The sequence below is a fragment of the Mauremys reevesii genome, linkage group 9 (assembly GCF_016161935.1).
Source record: "Mauremys reevesii isolate NIE-2019 linkage group 9, ASM1616193v1, whole genome shotgun sequence".
NCBI lineage: Eukaryota > Metazoa > Chordata > Testudines > Geoemydidae > Mauremys > Mauremys reevesii.
Genome location: NC_052631.1, coordinates 63,673,352 through 63,696,002, shown reverse-complemented (window position 1 = coordinate 63,696,002; position 22,651 = coordinate 63,673,352). Strand labels below are relative to the sequence as shown.

Here is a 22,651-nt window from a genome sequence, read left to right as displayed (position 1 = left end):
CTGCCCAGCTCCAGTAGAGCCTCCCCTCCCTTACTTTTTATTTTAAATTCTAGTGGGAGCCACATACCTCCCTTGCTAGGCTTCAGACAGAGAAGGGCACTGTCCATTTAGTCCACCCAATTCTTTCTCTGGGGGCTGCAAGGTGAGGTCACACCAGTCAGGGGCGGCTCTAGCAATTTCGCCACCCCAAGCATGGCGGCATGTCGCCAGTCCCGTGGGTCTGGTGGACCTCCTGCAAACGTGCCTGCGGAGGGTCCGCTGGTCCCGCGGCTCCGGTGGAGCATCCGCAGGCATGCCTGCGGGAGGTTCACCAGAGCCGCGGGACCAGCGGACCCTCCGCAGGCACGCCTGCAGGAGGTCCACTGGAGCCGCCTGCCGCCCTCACGGCAACTGGCAGAGCGCCCCCCGCGGCATGCCGCCCCAAGCACGCGCTTGGCGTGCTGGGGCCTGGAGCCGGCCCTGACACCAGTATCCCTAATCCGGTCTGGGGATGCCTTCTGAAGGGGGTATCTGGGCCAAAGCCTTCTACTCCTTGGGCATACTTGTTCCCCATTCACAGTGCCACCCCACTCTAGCAGTGAGCCCTCCATTCACAGCTACCATACTCCCTCCCCCTCCCTTTCCTATTGATAGTGGCCAAGGGAATGCTGGGAAATGTAGTTCTTTCCCTGCTCCAGGGCTGGCTCTATAGGCAGGGAGCTAACCAAGGAACTACAGCTCCCAGGGACCCCTGTTGGGTCTCAGCTCCCAGGCTGGATCCCTGCCAGCTGCTGCCCCTGCTAATGGGCTCCCCCAAGCACCTGCTTGCTTTGCTGGTGCCTAGAGCTGCCCCTGCTTGTTATCACTGCTTCTCCATTTGTACGGTAACTCCCTTCTCTTCATGTGCTAGTATATCTGTGCCTGTGTGTAATTTTCACTCCATGCAGCTGAAGAAGTGGGGTTTTTACCCACAAAAGCTTGTGCCCAAATAAATCTGTTAGTCTTCAAGGTGCCCCCGGACTCCTCCTTGTGTGGGTACAGACTAACAGGGCTACTCTTCTTGAGTAATCGTCTCAAGTTGCAGTGGGGGAGGTTTAGGTTGGCTATTAGGAAAAACTTTTTCACTAGTAGGGTGGTGAGGAACTGGAATGGGTTACCTAGGGAGGTGGTGGAATCTCCTTCCTTAGAGGATTTTAAGTCAGGCTTGACAAAGCCCTGGCTGGGATGATTTAGTTGGGTTTGGTCCTGCTTTGAGCAGGGGGTTGGACTAGGTGACCTCCTGAGGTCCCTTCCAACCCTGAGATTCTATGATTCTGAAACTGATCTGATAGGCTGGACTTAGAGCCCTGCCCTGGGGAGGAGCCCGGCTATCTGAGCAAGGCCCTGTCAAGGAGGGCAGGGTGGAAATGATTCACCAGTGTCTTTAGCAATCCTGGGCCCCGCCCTAGGGCGGCTGTTAGCCGAGGTAAGTGTATGTTGCTCTAGGTACACTTTAGATTAGGATCTGCTGTTGGTGATTTGGCACCTTCCTGTCCCGGCTGCCAACTGTTTGCTGGGCGTGTCTTTAACTTTCGGTTTCACTCTTCGGTCACCCCGTCCGGAGCTGGGACTTTGCACCCCGATAGGCTCTTTTATGCCCAACCCCACCCCTGGCTTGGGGCCAGCGCTGGGAAGAGGGTTATTAGGAAGGTTTCTTTGGTGCTTTTTTTCTCCTGCCCCCGCCCGTGCAGGAGACCCGCGCGCCCCAGAACAACGGGGAGAGGAAATCCGCTCTGAGCGCTTCCCTCTGCGGGCCGAGCCTCGGGCCCGTTCACACAATGATCTGCCCCAGCGACCCTTCGGCGGGTTCCCACTCACGGCAGGGGCAGGGGGTGCACCCGATCCTTGGCAGGCGCTGGCGGCTTAGGGGGGTGCCCAGCATTGGGCAGCCAGACGCAAAAATCACCGCTTCCGTTCTCCCCGCAACACAGCCAGCAGCGCAGCCTGCGAGAGCCCCATGTTAAGGTGTGTGCATCTTCCTGGACTCTCCGGTTGACGCGGCTCGGTGTGAGAGCCAGGCTTGGAGGGAGCAGAGCGGTGCACCAGGGAGAGTGGATAGAAGAAGACTTTCGCTGCAGAAGTCGCCCCAGGGGAAGGGAAATGTTTTTAGTTAAACCGGGGACAGGCCATGGAGACGTGTCTGCGAAGCATTCCCTTCCCCTGGGACCCCGCACCTGTTTAGCTCAAGCCTCTTGGGGAATAGACTGGGAAATTATTGCTTTATATTCCTGTTTTCTCTCCCAATACTGAATGGCAACACCCTTTGCTGCCCCCCCCCCCACCCCGGGAGTCGCAGACTGCTGTGAAGCGGGACCCACATGAAGCATGTTCAGAAGGGTACTGAAATATAACACTCACTACCTACTGCTTGGCATCACAAGTTTTAACCGAAGAACCAAAGCTGTCTTGGCATCTTTTTCATTGTTAACAGGGCCCACAGGGTTCCACTGCACCTCTGAATCAAGGAGTGCAGTAGGGAATACTAAATTCAGTGACTAACAATGAATGTGTATTGAGTTCTGATCACAAATATTATGGTAGCCCCCAAAGGCTTTGATTGGGGCCAGACCCCATTGTGCTAGGCACCCTGCAGTTGTCATAGTCTCTTACCTTGAAGAGCCTACATCCTGCAAAGGTCTGTGTGAGTAACTTTACTCATATGAGCAGCCCAACTGGAAGTTAATAGCACTAGGTGAGTAAGATTAGTGGGGTGCATGTGTCTGCAGGATTCAGCCTTGAGACAAAATGCAACAAGTGAGTATATCAACAAAAAACAAGGGAAGTGGAGGAGAGTAATGATAACATGGTTCCTGAGATTCAGTTGGGCATGTTGACACATGAAAATAATTCTAGGATAAGGTACATTTTAAATTTAAAGCATTCCAGTGTAGCTCTATGTGTAGATGAGCCATTATTAGTGGCATGCTGCTGTTTTAACTGCTGCCTCGTTCCCTAAAAAACAAAAGCCAAAATAGCACTTCTGCTGTTTCTAAATATTTGAAAACACTCAAACTAAAAGCACTAGAAAACTTTCTGTGGTGGCCCCTGAAGAACAAACTATAGATGACCTAGCAGGTGTCTTTCATGTGCTGATACATAAGTTAAAGAACAAACATTTGTAATCAAGAACAAAAACATTGGGTGTCCAATACAAACATGTTAAGTACCTCTGGTTAATTGATTTCCAGACAGGAGTCAGTGCTTCCGAATTTTCATCCTGTGGGTAAACTTAGTTCCGGAAGTGTTGTGTCTTCCCCATTGGTCTGCATACTGATCTTCAGCAAGTACTTAAGTACTTAGCTGAACTAGTGTTGCTTCAATGAAGCTGCAACAGTTTTACCCAAGCTAAGGATCTGGCTTCATGTCACAATTGCTGCTACTTTTTGTGTGTCATTATACTTTGGTTTATTGGGTCAGATGATTTTCTTGGAGATTTGCCTTTACCTTGGTAAAATGAGCTTAAGAAACCAAATAAGCAGGAGAGAAGGATTTTTCAGCAATTGAGTTAGATCTCTTGTAGTGTCCCTGCCCTAGTCTAGTCTTTTACTGATGTGGATGAGTATCTAAGGCCCAGATCCTCAAAGATATCAATCAATGACAGTTAGGCACCTTAAAATCTTTAAGGATGAGGGTATAAACCACCTCCTGTATATTACAGAACAATAGAATTGTGTTTCATTCTTGGAAGTTACTGTGCTTTCTTTAATGTTTGGATTCCAGTTTTAAAGTCACTGGTTAAACAGTTTTCCTTTCACAGATGCTGATCTGTTTCTTCTTGGAGACCCTGGGTGAAGGCTGTGCATTCGTTGCAGGTAATGTGCCTTTGAACGAGGCTCAGTCTGGAAGCAGCTTCAATGAGCTTTGAACTATATTTTTTAAAAAGAACAGGAGTACTTGTGGCATCTTAGGCCTGGTTTACACTAGGAGTTTATGTCGAATTTAGCAGCGTTAATTCGACTTAACCATGCACCCGTCCACACCAGGAAGCTAATTAGTTCGACCTAGAGGGCTCTTTAGTTCGAATTCTGTACTCCTCCCCGACGAGGGGAGTAGCGCTAAATTCGACATGGCTATGTCAAATTAGGCTATGTGTGGACGGAAATCGACCTTAGTAGCTCCGGGAGCTATCCCACAGTGCACCACTCTGTTGATGCTCTGGACAGCAGTCCGAGCTTGGATGTTCTGACCAGCCACACAGGAAATGCCCAGGGAAAATTTGACACGCTCCAGCGCCCTGTGGATGTTCTGCAGGACCGCAGGCAGGAGGACAGAGCCCCCCTGCACTGTATCTGCAACTGCCCTCCCCCGCCACAAAGTCCCAAACCCCCCTCACCCAAAGTAACAAGAAGGAGGGGAGACAGGGGCCGTGAAAACTGTCACTGCACCCCTGCAGAGTGCACAAATACAAGAAGGCTCTCATTCCCTAAATGTTGAGAAGTCCTTCCCTTCCTGGCTCACCGAAGCCCCAATCCCAGTTTCATCCCCTAACTGTGTAGTTGATTATTAAAAGTAGTTTGCTGTTAATTACTATTTCCGTCAAGTTTTTCTACAGAAGACTGTCTGTGAAGGGTGGGGGGGAAGGGGGTTGTTAATTGCATAGGACAGTCACCTGTACAGACACAGGGGCAGGATCAACAGCAGGTCACACACACAGTGCAGTCAGTAGGCACCCTGGTCGGTCTGGGAGGTGTTTTCCATGTTCTGTGTGGGTGGGGGGTACGTGACTTTGTGGCATGGGAGGGCGGTTACAGAACTTATGCAGCGGTCCTTGTCCACAGAGCCTAAACCACAGAGCCACGCAGCAGGGGAATCTGTAACTGTCCTCCCCCGCCACAAGGTCACATAGCCCCCGCACACAGAGTCCCGAAAAGGAGAGATGGCAGGCTCCGTTGAAACAACCAGTCCGGCACTGCAGACCGCTCTAGGAGCAGGAGCCTATCATTCCTCGAGTGTAGAAGCGGTGTTAAAATCACTGCACACCCTACCCACCACAGTCTGCGTCCCTGTTTCAACCCTTTAACGCGAATTCATTAATAAAGAAAACGTTGTTAATTAACAATGTTCCATTAACTTTATTTTTAAACGTGTGTTGGAAAGGGGGAAATGTGGTGAACGGGTTATGTAACCGCAGAAAAAAATCAACAGTAACTGAAGCAGGGGCAGGTTCAGCTTCTCTGTAAAGAAACTGAACAGTCACAGGTTACCCTGCTCCCTGAGGAACCTGAGTAGGGAAGGAAATCACCTGAGTAGGGAAGGAAATAGACTTCTAGGAGGGAGGCTGGCTCATCTGATCAAAAGAGCTTTAAACTAGGTATTGGGGGGAGACGGTTGGGAGATGTCCAGGCACTCTCCATGCCAAATTTAAACATTGAGAGGGAGGACAACAGGATAAGAACGGATATAGCCAGAGGGAGGGGTTTGGACGTAAGGAAGACGGGGGGGATGGATACTAGACCAATAGGTCATACAGGTGGTCCTGTGTCCCTACCAAATTGGGTAACAAAGGTGAGAGAAGCCAAACAGCAAAAATTAGGATGTTTGTTCCCCAATGCGAGAAGCCTAGGTAACAAAATGGAGGAATTGGAGCTCCTGGTCCGAGAATTGAAACCGGATATCGTAGGAATAACCGAAACATGGTGGAACGGTAGTCATGACTGGAGTACAGGTATGGAAGGGTATGTGCTGTTTAGGAAAGACCGAAACAAAGGTAAAGGTGGGGGAGTAGCATTGTATGTCAATAATGAGGTAAACTGTAATGAAATAACTAGTAATGGAATGGATAATACGGAGTCTGTTTGGGCAATGGTCACATTAGGGAAGAAAACTACTAGAGCCTCCCCTGGGATAGTGATTGGGGTGTGCTATAGACCGCCGGGATCTAGCCTGGATATGGATAGAGAATTCTTTAATGTTTTTAAGGAGGTAAATACTAATAGGAACTGTATGATCATGGGAGACTTTAACTTCCCGGATATAGATTGGGGAACAAATGCTAGTAATAATAATAGGGCTCAGCTTTTCCTAGACGTGATAGCTGATGAATTCCTTCATCAAGTAGTAGCTGAACCGACGAGGGGGGATGCCATTTTAGATTTGGTTTTGGTGAGTAGTGAGGACCTTGTTGAGGAAATGATTGTAGGGGACAACCTTGGCTCGAGTGATCATGAGCTAATTTGGTTCAAAATAAATGGAAGCATAAACAAAATTGCATCTGAGACTAAGGTTTACGATTTCAAAAGGGCTAACTTTACTAAATTAAGGCGACTAGTTAGGGAAGTGGATTGGACTAACATATTTAGGGATCTAAAGGCGGAAGACGCCTGGGATTATTTCAGGTTGAAGTTGCAGGAGCTGTCAGAGGCCTGTATCCCAAGAAAGGGAAAACGGTCCTTAGGTAGCAGTTTTAGACCGAGCTGGATGAGCAAGCGTCTCAGAGGGGTGATTAAGAAAAAACAGAAAGCGTACAAGGAGTGGAAGATGGGAGGGGTCAGCAAAGAAATCTACCTTATTGAGGTCAGAGGGTGTAGGGATGCAGTGAGAAAGGCCAAAAGCCGGGTAGAGGATGGACCTTGCGAAGGGAATTAAAACCAATAGTAAAAGGTTTTTTAGCCATATAAATAGGAAGAAAACCAAGAAAGAAGACGTGGGACCGCTTAAAACTGTAAATGGAGTGGAGTTTAAGGATAAGCTAGGCATGGCACAATATCTAAACAAATATTTTGCCTCGGTCTTTAATGAGGCTAATGAAGGGCTTAGGAATAGTGGCAGAGTGACTGATGGGAATGAAGGTGTGGGGTTGGAAATTACAGTATCCGAGGTAGAAGCCAAACTTGAACAGCTTAACGGTAGTAAATCAGGCGGCCCAGATAATCTTCATCCTAGAATATTAAAGGAATTGGCAAGTGAAATTGCAAGCCCGTTAGCGATAATTTTTAACGAATCTCTAAACTCGGGGGTTGTACCGTTTGACTGGAGATTAGCTAATATAGTTCCTATTTTCAAGAAGGGGGAAAAAAGTGACCCGGGTAACTACAGGCCTGTTAGTTTAACATCTGTAGTACGTAAAGTCATGGAAAAAATATTAAAGGAGAGAGTAGTTACGGACCTTGAGGTCAATGGCAATTGGGACAAATTACAACATGGTTTTACGAAAGGTAGATCGTGCCAAACCAACCTGATCTCCTTCTTTGAGAAAGTAACAGATTTTTTAGACAAGGGAAATGCGGTGGATCTAATATATCTTGATTTCAGTAAGGCGTTTGATACGGTACCGCATGAAGAATTACTGGTTAAATTGGAAAAGATGGGGATCGAAATGAAAATCCAGAGGTGAATAAGGAACTGGTTAAAGGGGAGACTGCAGCAGGTCATATTGAAAGGTGATCTGTCGGGTTGGAGGGAGGTTACCAGTGGAGTTCCTCAAGGTTCGGTTTGGGGTCCGATCTTATTCAATCTATTTATCACTGACCTTGGAACCAAAAGTAGGAGTGGGCTGATAAAGTTTGCGGATGACACGAAGTTGGGAGGTATTGCCAATTCGGAGAAGGATCGGGATATGCTCCAGGGAGATTTGGATGACCTTGTAAACTGGAGTATTAGTAATAGGATGAAATTCAATAGTGAGAAGTGTAAGGTTATGCATTTAGGGATGACTAACAGGAATTTTAGTTATAAGCTGGGGACGCACCAGTTGGAAGTAACGGAAGAGGAGAAGGACCTCGGAGTCCTGGTTGATCGCAGGATGACTATGAGTCGGCAATGTGATGTGGCGTTAAAAGCTAATGCGGTCTTGGGATGCATTAGGTGAGGTATTTCTAGTAGAGATAAGGAGGTGCTAGTCCCGTTATACAAGGCGTTGGTGAGACCTCATTTGGAGTACTGTGTGCAGTTTTGGTCTCCCATGTTTAAGAAGGATGAATTCAAACTGGAACGGGTACAAAGAAGGGCCACGAGAATGATCCGAGGAATGGAAAGCCTGTCGTATGAAAGGAGACTTGAGGAGCTCGGTTTGTTTTCCTTAACCAAAAGAAGGTTGAGAGGAGATATGATTGCTCTCTTTAAATATATCAGAGGGATAAATACCAGGGAGGGAGAGGAATTATTTCAGCTCAGTACTAATGTGGACACGAGAACAAATGGATATAAATTGGCAGTCGGGAAGTTTAGGCTTGAAATTAGACGAAGGTTTCTAACCATCAGGGGAGTGAAATTCTGGAACAGCCTACCGAGGGAAACAGTGGGGGTGAAGGACCTCTCTGGCTTTAAGATTAAGCTTGATAAGTTTATGGAGGGAATGGTTTGATAGGATAACATGATTTAGTCAATAGGTCAATAACATGCGACCACTGGTAATTAGTACCGAGGGTCAATGTTGGGATATTGAAAGTCTTTTTCCTGAGTGTCTGGCTGGAAAGTCTTGCCCGCATGCTCGGGGTTCAGCTGATTGCCATATTTGGGGTCGGGAAGGAATTTTCCTCCAGGGTAGATTGGCAGTGGCCCTGGAGGTTTTTCGCCTTCCTCTGCAGCATGGGGCAGGGGTCGCTTGCTGGAGGATTATCTGCTACTTGAAGTCTTTAAATCAGGATTTGGGGACTTCAACAGCTGAGTCAAGGGAGAGAATTGTTTCAGGAGTGGGTGGGTCAGCTTTTGTGGCTTGCATCTTGCGGGAGGTCAGACTAGATGATCATAATGGTCCCTTCTGATCTTAAGTTCTATGATTCTATGAACCTAGCTTTCAAAGCCTCCCGGATGCACAGCGCTTCCCGCTGGGCTCTTCTATTTGCACGGCTGTCTGGCTGAGCGTAATCAGCAGCCAGGCGATTTGCCTCAACCTCCCATCCTGCCATAAAGGTCTCCCCCTTGCTCTCACAGAGATTGTGGAGCACACAGCAAGCTGCAATAACAGTGGGGGTATTGGTTTCGGTGAGATCCGAGCGAGTCAGTTAGCTCCTCCATCTCCCCTTGAGACGTCCGAAAGCACATTGAATTATGACAGTTACCCAAGACCACCCTCGACACATTTTTCCCTCCAGCATGCATTGTGGGGAAATCCCAGAATTCAAATGGGCAGCGGGGACTGCGGGAACTGTGGGATAGCTTCCCACAGTGCACTGCTTCCAATGTCGACGCTTGCCCCATTAGTGTGGACTCACAAAGTCGAATTAGTGTCCTTAGTGTGGACACACAAATTCGACTTTGTAAGGTTGATTCCACAAATTCGAATTAAGTTAAATCGAACTAATCTGGAAGTGTAGACATATACCCTTAGAGACTAACAAATTTATTTCAGCATGAGCTTTCGTGGTCTACAGCTCACTTCTTCGGATGCATAGAGTGGAACACACAGACAGGAGATATTTATACATACAGAGAACATGAAAAGGTGGAAGTATGCATACCAACTGTAAGAGTCCAATCAATTGAGATGAGCTATCATCAGCAGGAGAAAAAAAAACCTTTGAAGTGATAATCGAGATGACCCATAGAAGATGTGAGGAGAACTTAACATAGGGAAATAGAATCAATTAGTGTAATGACCCAACCATTCCCAGTCTCTGTTTAGCCCTGAGTTAATTGTATCTAATTTGCATATTAATTCGAGTTCAGCAGACTCTCTTTGGAGTCTGTTTTTGAAGTTTTTTTGTTGCAAAATTGCCACCTTCAAGTCTGTCACTGAGTGGTTAGAGAGGTTGAAGTGTTCTCCCACTGGTTTTTGAATGTTATGATTCCTGATGTCAGATTTGTGTCCATTTATTCTTTTGCATAGAGACTGTCCGGTTTGGCCAATGTACATGGCAGAGGGGCATTGCTGGCACATGATGGCATATATCATGTTGGTAGATGTGCAGGTGATTAGGACCTAATCACATCAGCCACGCCATCAGGGGCTCGTTCACCTGCACTTCTACCACTGTGATATATGCCATCATGTGCCAGCAATGCCCCTCTGCCATGTACATTGGCCAAACCAGACAGTCTCTACGCAAAAGAATAAATGGACACAAATCTGACATCAGGAATCATAACATTCAAAAACTAAATACAATCAATTTAGGCTTAAATAGAGAGTGGGAATGGCTGAGCCATTACACATATTGAATCTATTTCCCCATGTTAAGTATCCTCACACCTTCTTGTCAAACTGTCTTAAATGGGTCATCTTGATTATCACTACAAAAGTGTTTTTTTCTCCTGCTGACAATAGCTCATCTTAATTAATTGGCCTCTTAGAGTTGGTTGGGCAACTCCCACCTTTTCATGTTCTCTGTATGTATATATATCCCCTCACTACATGTTCCATTCTATGCATCCGATGAAGTGGGCTGTAGCCCACAAAAGCTTATGCTCAAATAAATTTGTTAGTCTCTAAGGGTATGTCTACACTACAAGAGTAGTTCGATTCAACTTAACTCGAATTTGTGGAATCGACCTTACGAAGTCGAATTTGTGTATCCACACTAAGGACACTAATTCGACTTTGTGAGTCCACACTAACGGGGCAAGCGTCGACATTGGAAGCGGTGCACTGTGGGCAGCTATCTCACAGTTCCCGCAGTCCCCGCTGCCCATTGGAATGCTGGGTAGAGCCCCCAATGCATGCTGGGGGGAAAATGTGTCGAGGGTGGTTTTGGGTAACTGTCATCATTCAACCGTCACTCCCGCCCTCCCTCCCTGAAAGCGCCGGCGGGAAATCTGTTCGCGCACTTTTCTGGTCAGTGACAGCGTGGACGCCACAGCACTGCGAGCATGGAGCCCGCTGCGATCATCCCTGCACCTATGGCCGTTGTCAACTCCTTGCACCTTATCGTCCACCTCTTCCACAGTCAGCTGCTGAGAAATCGGGCGAGGAGGCTCCGGCAGCACGGTGAGGACATGAAGTCTCAGAGTGGCACAGACCTCTCAGAAAGCACGGGATCCCGCGCTGTGGAGATCATGGTGGCAATGGGTCATGTTCATGCTGTGGAACGGCGATTCTGGGCCCAGGAAACAAGCACGGACTGGTGAGGCCGCATAGTGCTGCAGGTCTGGGATGAATCACAGTGGCTGCAAAACTTCAGGATGCGTAAGGGCACTTTCCTTGAACTGTGTGACTTGCTGTCCCCTGCCCTGAAGCGCAAGGACACCCGGATGCGAGCAGCCCTGACTGTGCAGAAGCGAGTGGCCATAGCCCTCTGGAAACTTGCAACGCCAGACAGCTACCGGTCAGTAGCGAACCACTTCGGCGTGGGCAAATCTACTGTGGGGGTTGCTGTGATGCAATCGTTGAGCTACTGCTCTCAAAGGTAGTGACCCTGGGAAATGTCCAGGTCGTCATAGATGGCTTCACCGCGATGGGATTCCCAAACTGCGGTGGGGCTATAGATGGAACTCACATCCCTATCCTGGGACCGGCCCACCAGGCCAGCCAGTATATTAACCGAAAGGGCTACTTTTCAATGGTGCTGCAAGCACTGGTGGACCATAGGAGACGTTTTACCAACATCAACGTCGGGTGGCCGGGCAAGGTTCATGACGCGCGTGTTTTCAGGAACTCTGGTCTGTTTAGACGCATGCAGGAAGGTAGTTTCTTCCCGGACCACAAAATAACTGTTGGGGATGTGCAGATGCCTATAGTGATCCTCGGGGACCCAGCGTACCCGCTAATGCCCTGGCTCACCCTATACAGGCACCTTGGACAGTGACAAGGAGCTCTTCAACTACCGGCTGAGCAAGTGCAGAATGGTGGTGGAGTGTGCTTTCGGATGTCTCAAGGGGAGATGGCGAAGCTTACTGACTTGCTCGGATCTCAGCGAAACCAATATCCCCATTGTTATTGCAGCTTGCTGTGTGCTCCACAGTCTCTGTGAGAGCAAGAGGGAGACTTTTATGGCGGGATGGGAGGTTGAGGCAAATCGCCTGACTGCTGATTACGCTCAGCCAGACAGCCGTGCGATTAGAAGAGCCCAGCGGGAAGCGCTGTGCATCCGGGAGGCTTTGAAAGCTAGGTTCCTCAGCGAGCAGCGTGACCTGTGACTGTTCAGTTTCTTTACAGAGAAGCTGAACCTGCCCCTGTTTCTTTACCCAGTTACTGTTGACTATCCTCTGTAGTTACATACCCCGTTCACCCCGTTTCCCCCTTCCAACACACGTGTAAAAATAAAATACATGTTCCATTGTTACTTAACAAAGGTTTCTTTATTAATGACTTTGCGTTAAAGGGTTGAAACTGGGACGCAGACTGTGCTGGGTAGGGTGTGCAGTGATGTAAAGACCGCCTCTAAACTCGAGGAATGACAGGCTCCTGCTCCTAGAGCGATCCGCAGTGCCGGACTGGTTGTTTCAACGGAGCCTGCCATCCCTCCTTTTTGGGACTCTGTGTGCGGGGGCTATGTGACCTTGTTGCGGAGGAGGACGGTTACAGATTCCCCTGCTGCGTGGCTCTGTGGTCCAGGACAAGGACCGCTGCATAAGATCTGTAACCGCCCTCCCCCGCTACAAAGTCACGTACCCCCCCACCCACACAGAACCTGCAAACCACCTCCCATACCGACCAGGGTGCCTACTGACTGCACTGTGTGTGTGACCTGCTGCTGATCCTGCCCCCGTGTCTGTACCCTGGTAAAGGTGACTGTCCTATGCAATTAACAACCCCCTTCCCCACCCCCACCCCTTCAAACACAGTCTTCTGTACAAAAACATGACGGAAACAGTAATTAACAGCAAAGTATTTTTAATAATCAACTAGACAGGGGATGAAACTGGGATTGGGGCTTGGGTGAGTCAGGAAGGGAAGGACTTCTCAAAATTTAGGGAATGAGAGCTTTTGGGTAATTGAGCACTCTGCTGGGGTGCAGTGACAGTTTTCACGGCCCCTGGCGCCCCTCCTTCTTGTTATTTTGGGTGAGGGGGGTATGGTACTTTGTGGCGGGGGTGGGCAGTTGCAGATACACTGCAGGGGGGCTCTGTCCTCCTGCCTGCAGTCCTGCAGAACATCCACAAGGTGCCGGAGCGTGTCCATTTGCTCCCTCATTAGTCCAAGCAGCGTTTGAGTCGCCTGCTGGTCCTCCTGACGCCACCTGTCCTCCCGTTCGCTGTGTGAGCGCTGGTACTGAGAGAGGTTCTCCCTCCACTGGCTCTGCTGGGCCGCCTCGGCTCGGGAGCAGCCCATAAGTTCAGCGAACATCTCGTCCCTTGTCCTTGTCTTGCGCCTCCTAATCTGCGCCAGCCTCTGTGAGGGGGATGCTGGAACAGGTCTGGATACAGTGGCAGCTATGTGATGGGAAAAAGGGAGTGAATTCCTTACAAAGATACATTTTTGTGAACTATGAACATAGTCTAGTCAGTCTCTGTGAACAAGACCATGCACAGCACCTATCTCATGAGCACTGACTCAGGACAAGTTCTAATTTTTGGTTTTCGCTTTCATTGCCTGGGGTCTTGCACTGGAGATCAGACAAGCGGGGCAGGACAGCAGAATCTGTGCAGCAGGCAGGCATGGTAAGCCATAGACTTTAAGCTGCTTAAAACTGAATGTATGGCACTGTCCTCTTGCTGCAGGCAATCCGGAAAGCATAAACTCTGCCCCTGTTCCACCTCCTCGCGGCTGTTCCCTGGAAAAGATCCCTGTATGCTGCCCCTCTGCAGCCTCCACCACATGGCTCTAAACAGAGGCTTATTGTCATGCAAAGGAACAGTCAAGCATTCCCAATACTAACAGTACACAAATTACTCTAATTAAATGCAGGAGTCTCCGAGCGAGATCACCCCAAGGAGGATCACAGAGTGAGATAGAGAGCGCATGCTGCGTGAAAGCCAGCACAAACCAGGGGCCTATGCTGCCATGCTCGTGGAGGCAATGCTCCCAGAATACCTCATGAAAGCCTGGCGCGGAAAAGTGTGCTACCACGGAGCACCCAATAAGGCAGCTCTCCCCAGGAACCTCATGCGGAGGCTTTTCGATTACCTCCAGGAGAGCTTCGTGGAGATCTCCCAGGAGGATTTCTGTTCTATCCCCATATATATAGACCTCCTTTTCACATAGTTCAGATTCCTGTTACATTAATAATAAAAGTTTACATGTTTAAAGCACTTACTGACTGATCCTTCCCCTGATTCAGGGTCCAGGGTAACTGCTGGGAAGGGTTGGTAGGGGATCTTCGTGAGGGTGATGAAGAGATCCTGGCTGTCGGGGAAATCAGCGTTGTAAGCGCTGTCGACTGCCTCCTCCTCCTCATCTCCTTCCTCATCTTCCCCGTCTGCGATCATCGCCGAGGAACTGGCCGTCGACACTATCCCATCGTCGGAGTCCACGGACACTGGTGGGGCAGTTGTGGCAGACCCACCGAGAATGGCATGCAGTGCCTCGTAGAAGTGGCATGTCTGGGGCTGGGCTCCAGAGCGTCTGTTTGCCGCTTTGATTTTTTGGTAGCCTTGTCTCAGGTCCTTGATTTTCACGCAGCACTGCGTTGCATCCCGGCTGTATCCTCTGTCTGCCATGGCTTTGGAGACCTTATCGTAGGTCTTTGCATTCCGTTTTTTGGAGCACAGCTCCGAAAGCACTGACTCATCGCCCCACACAGCAATCAGATCCAAGACTTCCTGGTCAATCCATGCTGGGGCCCTCTTTCTACTCTGAGATTGCATGGACTCCTCTGCTGGAGAGCTCTGCATCGTTGCCATTGCTGCTGAGCTCACCACGATGTCCAACCAGGAAATGAGATTCAAACTGGCCAGACAGGAAAAGGAATTCAAATTTTCCCTGGGCATTTCCTGTGTAGCTGGTCAGAACATCCAAGCTCGGACTGCTGTCCAGAGCATCAACAGAGTGGTGCACTGTGGGATAGCTCCTGGAGCTACTAAGGTTGATTTCCGTCCACACATAGCCTAATTCGACATAGCCATGTCGAATATAGCGCTACTCCCCTCGTCGGGGAGGAGTACAGAATTCGAACTAAAGAGCCATCTAGGTCAAACTAATTCGCTTCCTGGTGTGGACGGGTGCACGGTTAAGTCGAATTAACGCTGCTAAATTCGACATAAACTCCTAGTGTAGACCAGGCCTAAGGTGCCACAAGTACTCCTGTTCTTTTTGTGGATACAGACTAACACGGCTGTTACTCTGAAACATACCAATTTAGTGACTGTTTGGAAATTTGGATTGAAATTGAAACATTAATACACACTTTAAAAGCATATACAGTGTATGATAAAATACATGTATCTGAAAAAGTGTAATAGATTTCAAAAGTATAAACAGACTAGCTTCCTTATACAGCTGTTGTTTTTTATGACGTCAGTGCATTCATTTCAGTGATGTTGGCCAACCTAATAATTTCAAATTATGATTTGTAAGCAAAGTCTAAATGAGCTCTCCCTGACAGCTAATGATGAGCTAGGGCCTGGGGGGAAAGGCTTCAGGACCAGATTGTATTTACATTCACACCTAATCTACCTAGGTATCCAGCAAACAGAGCTGTGTTGCTCAAGTGATAGATTTTGGCTGGGGTTGCATTACAAATCACTGGAATGTGGTGGGTAGGAAATGAAATGTTCTTATTGTATGAGTAAAGATCAGTAGACCTGTACTTAGCCTGTGCTGATTGAGGGCATCAAGAGAGAGGGTGGGGACCTGTCCCTCTCCCCTGTTTTTTTTTTTTTTGGTGTTTTTTTTTAAATAATTGGAGATATACCAATCTCCTAGAACTGGAAGGGACCTTGAAAGGTCATTGAGTCCAGCCCCCTGCCTTCACTAGCAGGACCAAGTACTGATTTTTGCCCTGGATCCCTAAGTGGCCCCCTCAAGGATTGAACTCAAACCACTGTGCTCTCCCTCCCCCCTTTAAAACAGGACCAATCCCCAGACAGATTTTTTGCCCCAGCTCCGTAAATGGCCCCCCTCAAGGTTTGAATTTATAACCCTGGGTTTAGCAGGCCAGCGCTCAAACCACTGAGCTATCCCTCCTCCCAAGCAAATGTTTAAAGACAGAGCTGATTAGGCTCCATAGATAACCTTTTGTTCTGTTAAGTGACCACTGCAGCTGAAATCACTGATAATCAGGTCTAAGTGCTTAGTCCTGCTGTGGAGACAGTGTTCCTGTGGGGACAGTGTTTCTGTGTAAGAGAGGGCCCAGACTGCACTAGCAGCGAGGTTCCCCCACTGAGAGCTCAGCTGAAATCACTGAGAGCTGGTGGAACCTCAAGAGACCAACTCGCAGAGGTCACAGTGGCAGGTGGCAGCAGAAGGTGACTGCGCAGGGCCTTGGCAAAAGAGTGGTGGAGTGAACGGTGGCACAACAAACAGCCATGGCCAGAGTGAACAGTGAGCAGCTGGAAGAACGAGCAAGGTGCCTTCTTGCCCCCAACCTGGGAGGTGAACTCACATGAAAGCACCTCTGAACTTTGAGTCTCCACTGACCAAGGACAACACCGCTGAGTGGTGAAGGGAAAATGAGAGGCACGTTAAATAAACATTTGTTTGTTGGACTATATTTTAGTGACTTTGCTCCAGAATGCTAGATTTGTGACTGGGAATGGAAACTTATATAAATGTTTCCTAGTAGGCCTAGATTTTTAAAATGCATTATTTGCTAGGGTTGTTCTCACATCGTTGCTATCTTGAGGGGTCATTATGTTGGGGAGTTTCTGTACTAAACATTTTTATTATTATAATTAATTTTTACATAAGAATGGTCATACTGGGTCAGACCAATGGTCCATATAGCCCAGTATCCTGTCTTCCGACAGTGGTCAAGGCCAGGTGCTTCAGAGGGAATGAACAGAACAGGGAATCATCAAATGATCCATCCCCTGTTGCCCATTCCCAGCTTCTGGCAAAAAGGCTAGGGACACTCAGAGCATGATATTGCATCCCTCCCCATCCTAGCTAATAGCCACTGATGGACCTATTCTCCAGGAATTTATCTAGTTCTTTTTTTAATCCTGTTATAGTTCATAGCATCCCCTGGCAAAGAGTTCCACGGGTTGACTTTATGTTGTGTGAAGAGGTACTTATAGACCTCTATCATATCCCCCCTTAGTCGTCTCTTTTCTAAGCTGAAAATTCCCAGTCATTTTAATTTCTCCTAATCATTTTAGTTGCCCATCTCTATACCTTTTCCATTTCCAATATATCTCTTTTGGGGTGACCAGATCTGCACACAGTATTCAAGGTGTACACATACCATGGATTTATATAGAGGAAATATGATATTTTCTGTCTTATTATCTATCCCTTTCTTAATGATTCCCAACATTGTTTGCTTTTTTGACTCCTGCTGCACATTGAGTGGATGTTTTCAGGGAACTACCCACAATGACTCCAAGATCTCTTTCTTGAGTGTTAACAGCTAATTCAGACTCCTTCATTTTGTATGTATAGTTGAGATTGTTTTCCAGTGTGCATTACTTTGCATTTATCAACATTGAATTTCATCTGCCATTTTGTTTCCCAGTCACCCAGTTTTGTGAGATCCCTTTGTAACTCTTCGCAGTCTGCCTGGGACTCAACTATCTTGAATAGTTTTGTATCATCTGAAAATTTTGCCAGCACACTGTTTACCCCTTTTTCCAGATCATTTATGAGTATGTTGAATAGTACTGTTCCCAGTACTGTCCCTTCTGGGATACCACTATTTATCTCTCTCCATTCTGAAAACTGATAATTTATTCCTACCCTTTGTTTCCTATATTTTAACCAGTTACTGATCCATGAGAGGACTTCCCTTTTATCCCATGATGGCTTACTTTTCAAAAGTCCAATTTAAATTAAATACATTTTTTTTTTTAAAAATTATGTTTTTAGAAATCTAGACCTGTTATGTGTTTTGGTGTAACTTGCATTATCCTTCTATTAAATTTGCATTATCCTAACAAAACATTTACTTTATTCATATCTCTCTTATATATCTTATCGGCCTTGACACCCCCCTGTAAATTCGAACCCCCCCCAATTTCAATTCCTGGGGAAACTACTGGATGTGGCTGCGCTGGTGCTTCCCTGTGTTCCTGGCCACCTCCCTGCTGGGGAGATGCCAAATGCCGGGCTCCCGCTTCCCGCAACACACATTACCATATCCCCTTCTCTTCCCCATCCCATCCCCCTTCCCCTCCCCACTGCACCCACCCTATCTCCAACCTCCCACTCCACCATCCCCTTCTCTTCCCCCTGCCCTGTCCTACCCCCTCTTCCCCACGGTCTCTTCCACCCTTGCCCTGCCCGTGGGCTCTCACAGTTTACAAGACAGGCGGGCATTTAGGGCCCAGGCAGTGGTGTCCAGCTGCAGAGGTAGTGACCCAGAACATCCAACTCCCTGCAGGACCTGGCTGCCAGGGACAGGAGCCCAGCGAGTGTGGGCGTGCAGCGTGGGAAGGATATAGGCTTCCCCCCCCGCAACAGGCCGATGAGCAGAGCAAGCCCTGCTGGGCAGTTCAGCACTCGCAGAAATCGGGGGGGGGGGGAGGGGAGTAGCACGTTCCTCCCTGTACCCCCCATGCCTTGCCTCTTTTTGGGAGGTCATTGCTCCTCTTGCCCCACCCCAAACTATGCCCATTGTCAAAAGGTACAAAATGCAGGACTCATGGAAGTGGTTTTGAAGTGGTGGAAGGGGTTATGATGTTCCCTACAATGTGCAGAGGCCCCCCAGCAGGATTACACCTCAGACTGTGCATGCAAACAGGTGAAAAGCATATCACAATTGTGGAGCCAATGTACCTGTGATATGCTGTGCAGAGGACTGTAAGACAGCCCCTCGGAGTGATCTAATGACTGAATGCCATAGTGACGCCCCACTGAAGAGCACATGTCCCACAGCAGGCACAGACGAAGCTTCTGTATGCGAACTGCAGGTGGAAGTGTGGTGCCCTGCGTACCCCCAGGAAGCATCACGATCATCCTTACTGCTTAGGACTACGACACTTATTTTTCCTGTTAGAATTTGCCTGACTTTAACTTCCAGCCATCAGTTCTTGTTCTCCCTTTCTCCACTGAATTAAAGAACCCGTTAGTACCCAGTAGTTTCTCACCACGAAGGTACCAATCTTCTTTGGTTAAGCCAACCAAAGTCTCTCATTGTAAGGTACTTATTCCAACCCTCAAATCATTTTTCTGGCTCTTCTCTGCACCTTCTCCAGTTTTTCAACCATCCTTTTTAAAGGATAGCACTGCAGTAAACTGAGTCACTCTATAGAGTCCTTTGCAGTATATTGTGAGAGACTGTCCTTTCTGAGCATATGTGTGGAAGTTAAAGTAAACCAATTCCAGTTTTGCACACTCCAGATTTCTATCTGTGGCCTTCATTGCAACTTGTGGCAAGGCATGGGTTCAGCTTGCAGCAATGACCGGTACCAAATGTTGACAAAAGGAAGAAGATCCAGATCACTAGATGTGGGGAAGGACAGTTCAGCAACTAAGGAGAGCACACAGGCTACATGCAGAGCTGCCAGACTGGAGGTGGCTGATGCAATTTTTTATTGTATTTTATTTTGTTAACAGATCCTTTATTTTAGGCTGATGAATGCTGACCAGTGATCCTGGACCAGGACCACAATTGCAGAATGGTGTGACTACATCTTCACACAGACCTCAGCTCAGAACTTCTGCATGAGGATGGCCACATGTCTGGATCAGTGTGTAGTGCAAGCCAGTCCGTTAGCACCAGGATGTGCAGGTGACGGGCAGTACCAGCCCAAAAGTGGGTTGCTATTGTCCTCTAGAAGCTGGCTACTGCAGATGGTTACAGAGCTGTGGGTAATCAGTTCAGCACTGGCAAGTCAGCTGTTGATTTTGTAGTGATGGATGTTTGCCAGGAAACAGTTGCTTTGATTTCACCCCTGCTTGGTGAGGATAGGAAATGTGCCTGAAGTAATAGTTGTTTTTCAGTAAATTAGACGTCCAGCCATCCATGGTACAGGGGTACCTCTTATCATGCCCTTGACCAAGATGACAATGTTTATATAAACAGGAATGGATGCTACTTGCTCATTATGGAGGCCTTGGTGGACCATACAGGGAGGTTCATAGACACCCTACATGGGATGCAGCGGCAAAGTGCATGATGCCAGTGTATTCTGGAGATCCAGTGTATTCAAATATGGCCAAGCTGGGACCTTATCCTCAGTTTTTGGGTGGAAGATCAATGAGGTGTCTGTGCTCACTGTTATTATGGGGGACCTAGCCTATCCCTCTACTGCCCTGGCTCATTAAGGCCTACCCTGATGTGGGAACACGTGGCGGAAGACAGTCTGACTATGCCCTGAGCAGGTGGTGGAATGTTCATTTGGCCAGCTGAAGACAGGGTGTTGCCTACAAGCCATTTGGACTGCATTATATAAAATGCCATTCATGTGATTGAGGCAAGCTGTGTACTGCACAAGGATATGAGGATAAGTGGAAGTACTTTGGCCAGGAATGGGTCACTCGTGCTGTTTTATGGCCCTCATCCAGCCAACCAGAAAGTGCACCTCTGGAAACTGAGACTGGGTTCAGGAGAGCATGGGAAATACCTCTGTGCATCATAAGGAGACAGAAATTGCAACTTTATCTTCCTTTGCATCCCATCCATTCCATCCTTACACTTCTCTGCCTATTGCCTGTGTGTGCCAGGTTCCTTCTTCCTAACAAGAAAATGGCAGTTGCTTTCTGTTTATTGCCACAAATGTTTGGTATTTGTGTGTGGCTTTGGGTCATTAGCTTGATGTGCCAAAGGGTGGAGGGCTGTGAGAGGAAGGCCAGGGTGGTAGATGGTCTTACTGTTTTTTCAGGCTGTGGTAGCATTGGCTCATGAGAGCTTGCTGGAGATCCCAGGCTGGAAAAGAGAACAGTTCTTCCAGGTCTGTAGTAGCAAATCATCCCTGTGTGCCATGGAACTGATTCATTGTCTGGTGACCAATGAGGAAATTAATTAATTATTAGAGATGACTACAAGCTGTGGGGTATGGGGAGTTTGTCTTGCCCCAAAATCTGTCTCTCGGGAATTCCCGTAGAATTAAAAAATTCTTCTGTATCATTCCACAAGTGGACCAAACTTTGTACCATCATAAGCAGGATGTTGATTTAGGATGCAGCAGCATAGAACCACCATGAATGTGCCTGTGCAACCTTCCCCCACACCCCTGGTTTTGCCTTACTACCATTGAATAGCTCAGTTCGGACAGTCCTGTAATGTCATATGAGGAGCCGAGGAGCCCTAGTTTTGTTCCTGTAACTCTGTGCAAAAAAGTTATAAAACACTGAGACTTTTCAAAAGCAGCCCAATTTATTGGAAGCGGGCAGTATTTCAGGAACGTCTTGACCAAATGACCTCTAATTTGCTTCAGTCTGCTCAACCCTTCTTACATAATTATCCAAGACAATCTCCCCATGCGGGTGAATTTTGGATATTAAAAGCAGCTCATCTGTGGTTTGAGGAGGGGAGAGGCGTGTGGCTGGGGAACCGCTGGGCCAAATGACTCCATACTTTCACCACTAATGCTACCTCTGGTCCTCGTGAGGCAGCATAATCTTAAATAAACTTTTTGAAAAATTGGCTCTGAAACAGAAAGCTCTGCTCAGCGTTAACTATGGAGTCACTAGTGCTCCATAATATTTCAAATCACTCTTCAGACAGAACTAGTGAACACTAGCAGCAACCGTGTGGGGAAGGTAAGTCCTTTCATCCCCATTTTACAGATCAGGAAAATGAAGCATTCAAATAGGTCAAAATATTTAGGTACTTCAGTAAGTAGCCTGTTGGGTTTTTTTCCTTCAGATCCTGGGCTCTGAATTGTGTAAAAGATAGAAATAAAATAGCCAACTATGATGTGTTGGAGAGGACTTCATAAAAAATGTTCCACAGAGCTATTGTTTTGAGGCATTTTCAGACAATGTCCTTGAAAGATAGTGCAGCCCCAATCACCTGCATGGTGATGCTATCACTGTCTGTCTGATACTGTCCCCATACGTGACTGGTTTTCAGGAGCAAGTTCTACACATTTCCCACAAAGTGCAGTTTCACAGAAATTTGTTTTCCAAGAAATGCTGCCTCCCTTCTTGGCTATGAGAGAGCAGATTTGTTTCAATGGGCAAACACATCAGTATATTCCTTGACCTCACCCCAGGGCATAAAGTTTCATAAAGTTGGTGGGATTTTCCTCTTGTTAAAATGTAAGCAGCACAGCTCTACTTACAGTATTATGTTATAGGCATAAAACCTCTATACTGGAGCTGTCCACTGCCAGAGTAAAACTTGCCTGCGCGGGAGATGGAGCTTTCACAGGGGCAATCCAAGCCTGTAGAATGAACTCCAACAAGATCTAAGACTTGACTCAAATGTCCTCACTTTCCATTCCAAGTGCCAGGCATGGTTCTTTGACCTTGCCTTCACTAACACACCTAGCACAACAGACGTAAGATTAAAAATAAACTATAAAACCCTCAGATAATTGTCTTCAAGAGGAAAAAGAAGTAAGGGGAAAAACCCTTGACAAATGCTAGTCCTCTTGTGCAATGTGCTTCTGGAAGGTGCTCTGGTGCTATAGTGATGAGGATGGTATAAAGCAGGGCTCGGCAACCTTTCAGAAGTGCTGTGCCGAGTCTTCATTTATTCACTATAATTTAAGTTTTCACGTGCCAGTAAAAATGTTAACGTTTTTAGAAAGTCTCTTTCTATAAGTCTATAAT

The 22,651-nt window shown here is 47.5% G+C and overlaps 1 protein-coding gene across 9 annotated transcripts in view; it reads left to right on the top strand.

Annotated features, from left to right (window-relative positions):
- The first annotated feature begins 1,311 nt into the window (after positions 1–1,311).
- LOC120371887 (cell surface A33 antigen-like) overlaps positions 1,312–22,651 on the top strand; it is a 37,302-nt gene continuing 15,962 nt past the window's right edge. For 7 of the 9 annotated variants that reach the window (XM_039488311.1, XM_039488309.1, XM_039488306.1 and 4 more), the window contains exons 1-2: positions 1,995–2,355; positions 3,776–3,830. In XM_039488311.1, coding sequence (XP_039344245.1) covers positions 2,344–2,355; positions 3,776–3,830 — 67 coding nt within the window. In that variant the 5' untranslated portion in view covers positions 1,995–2,343. The other 2 variants (XM_039488304.1, XM_039488305.1) reach the window with 2 other exon arrangements.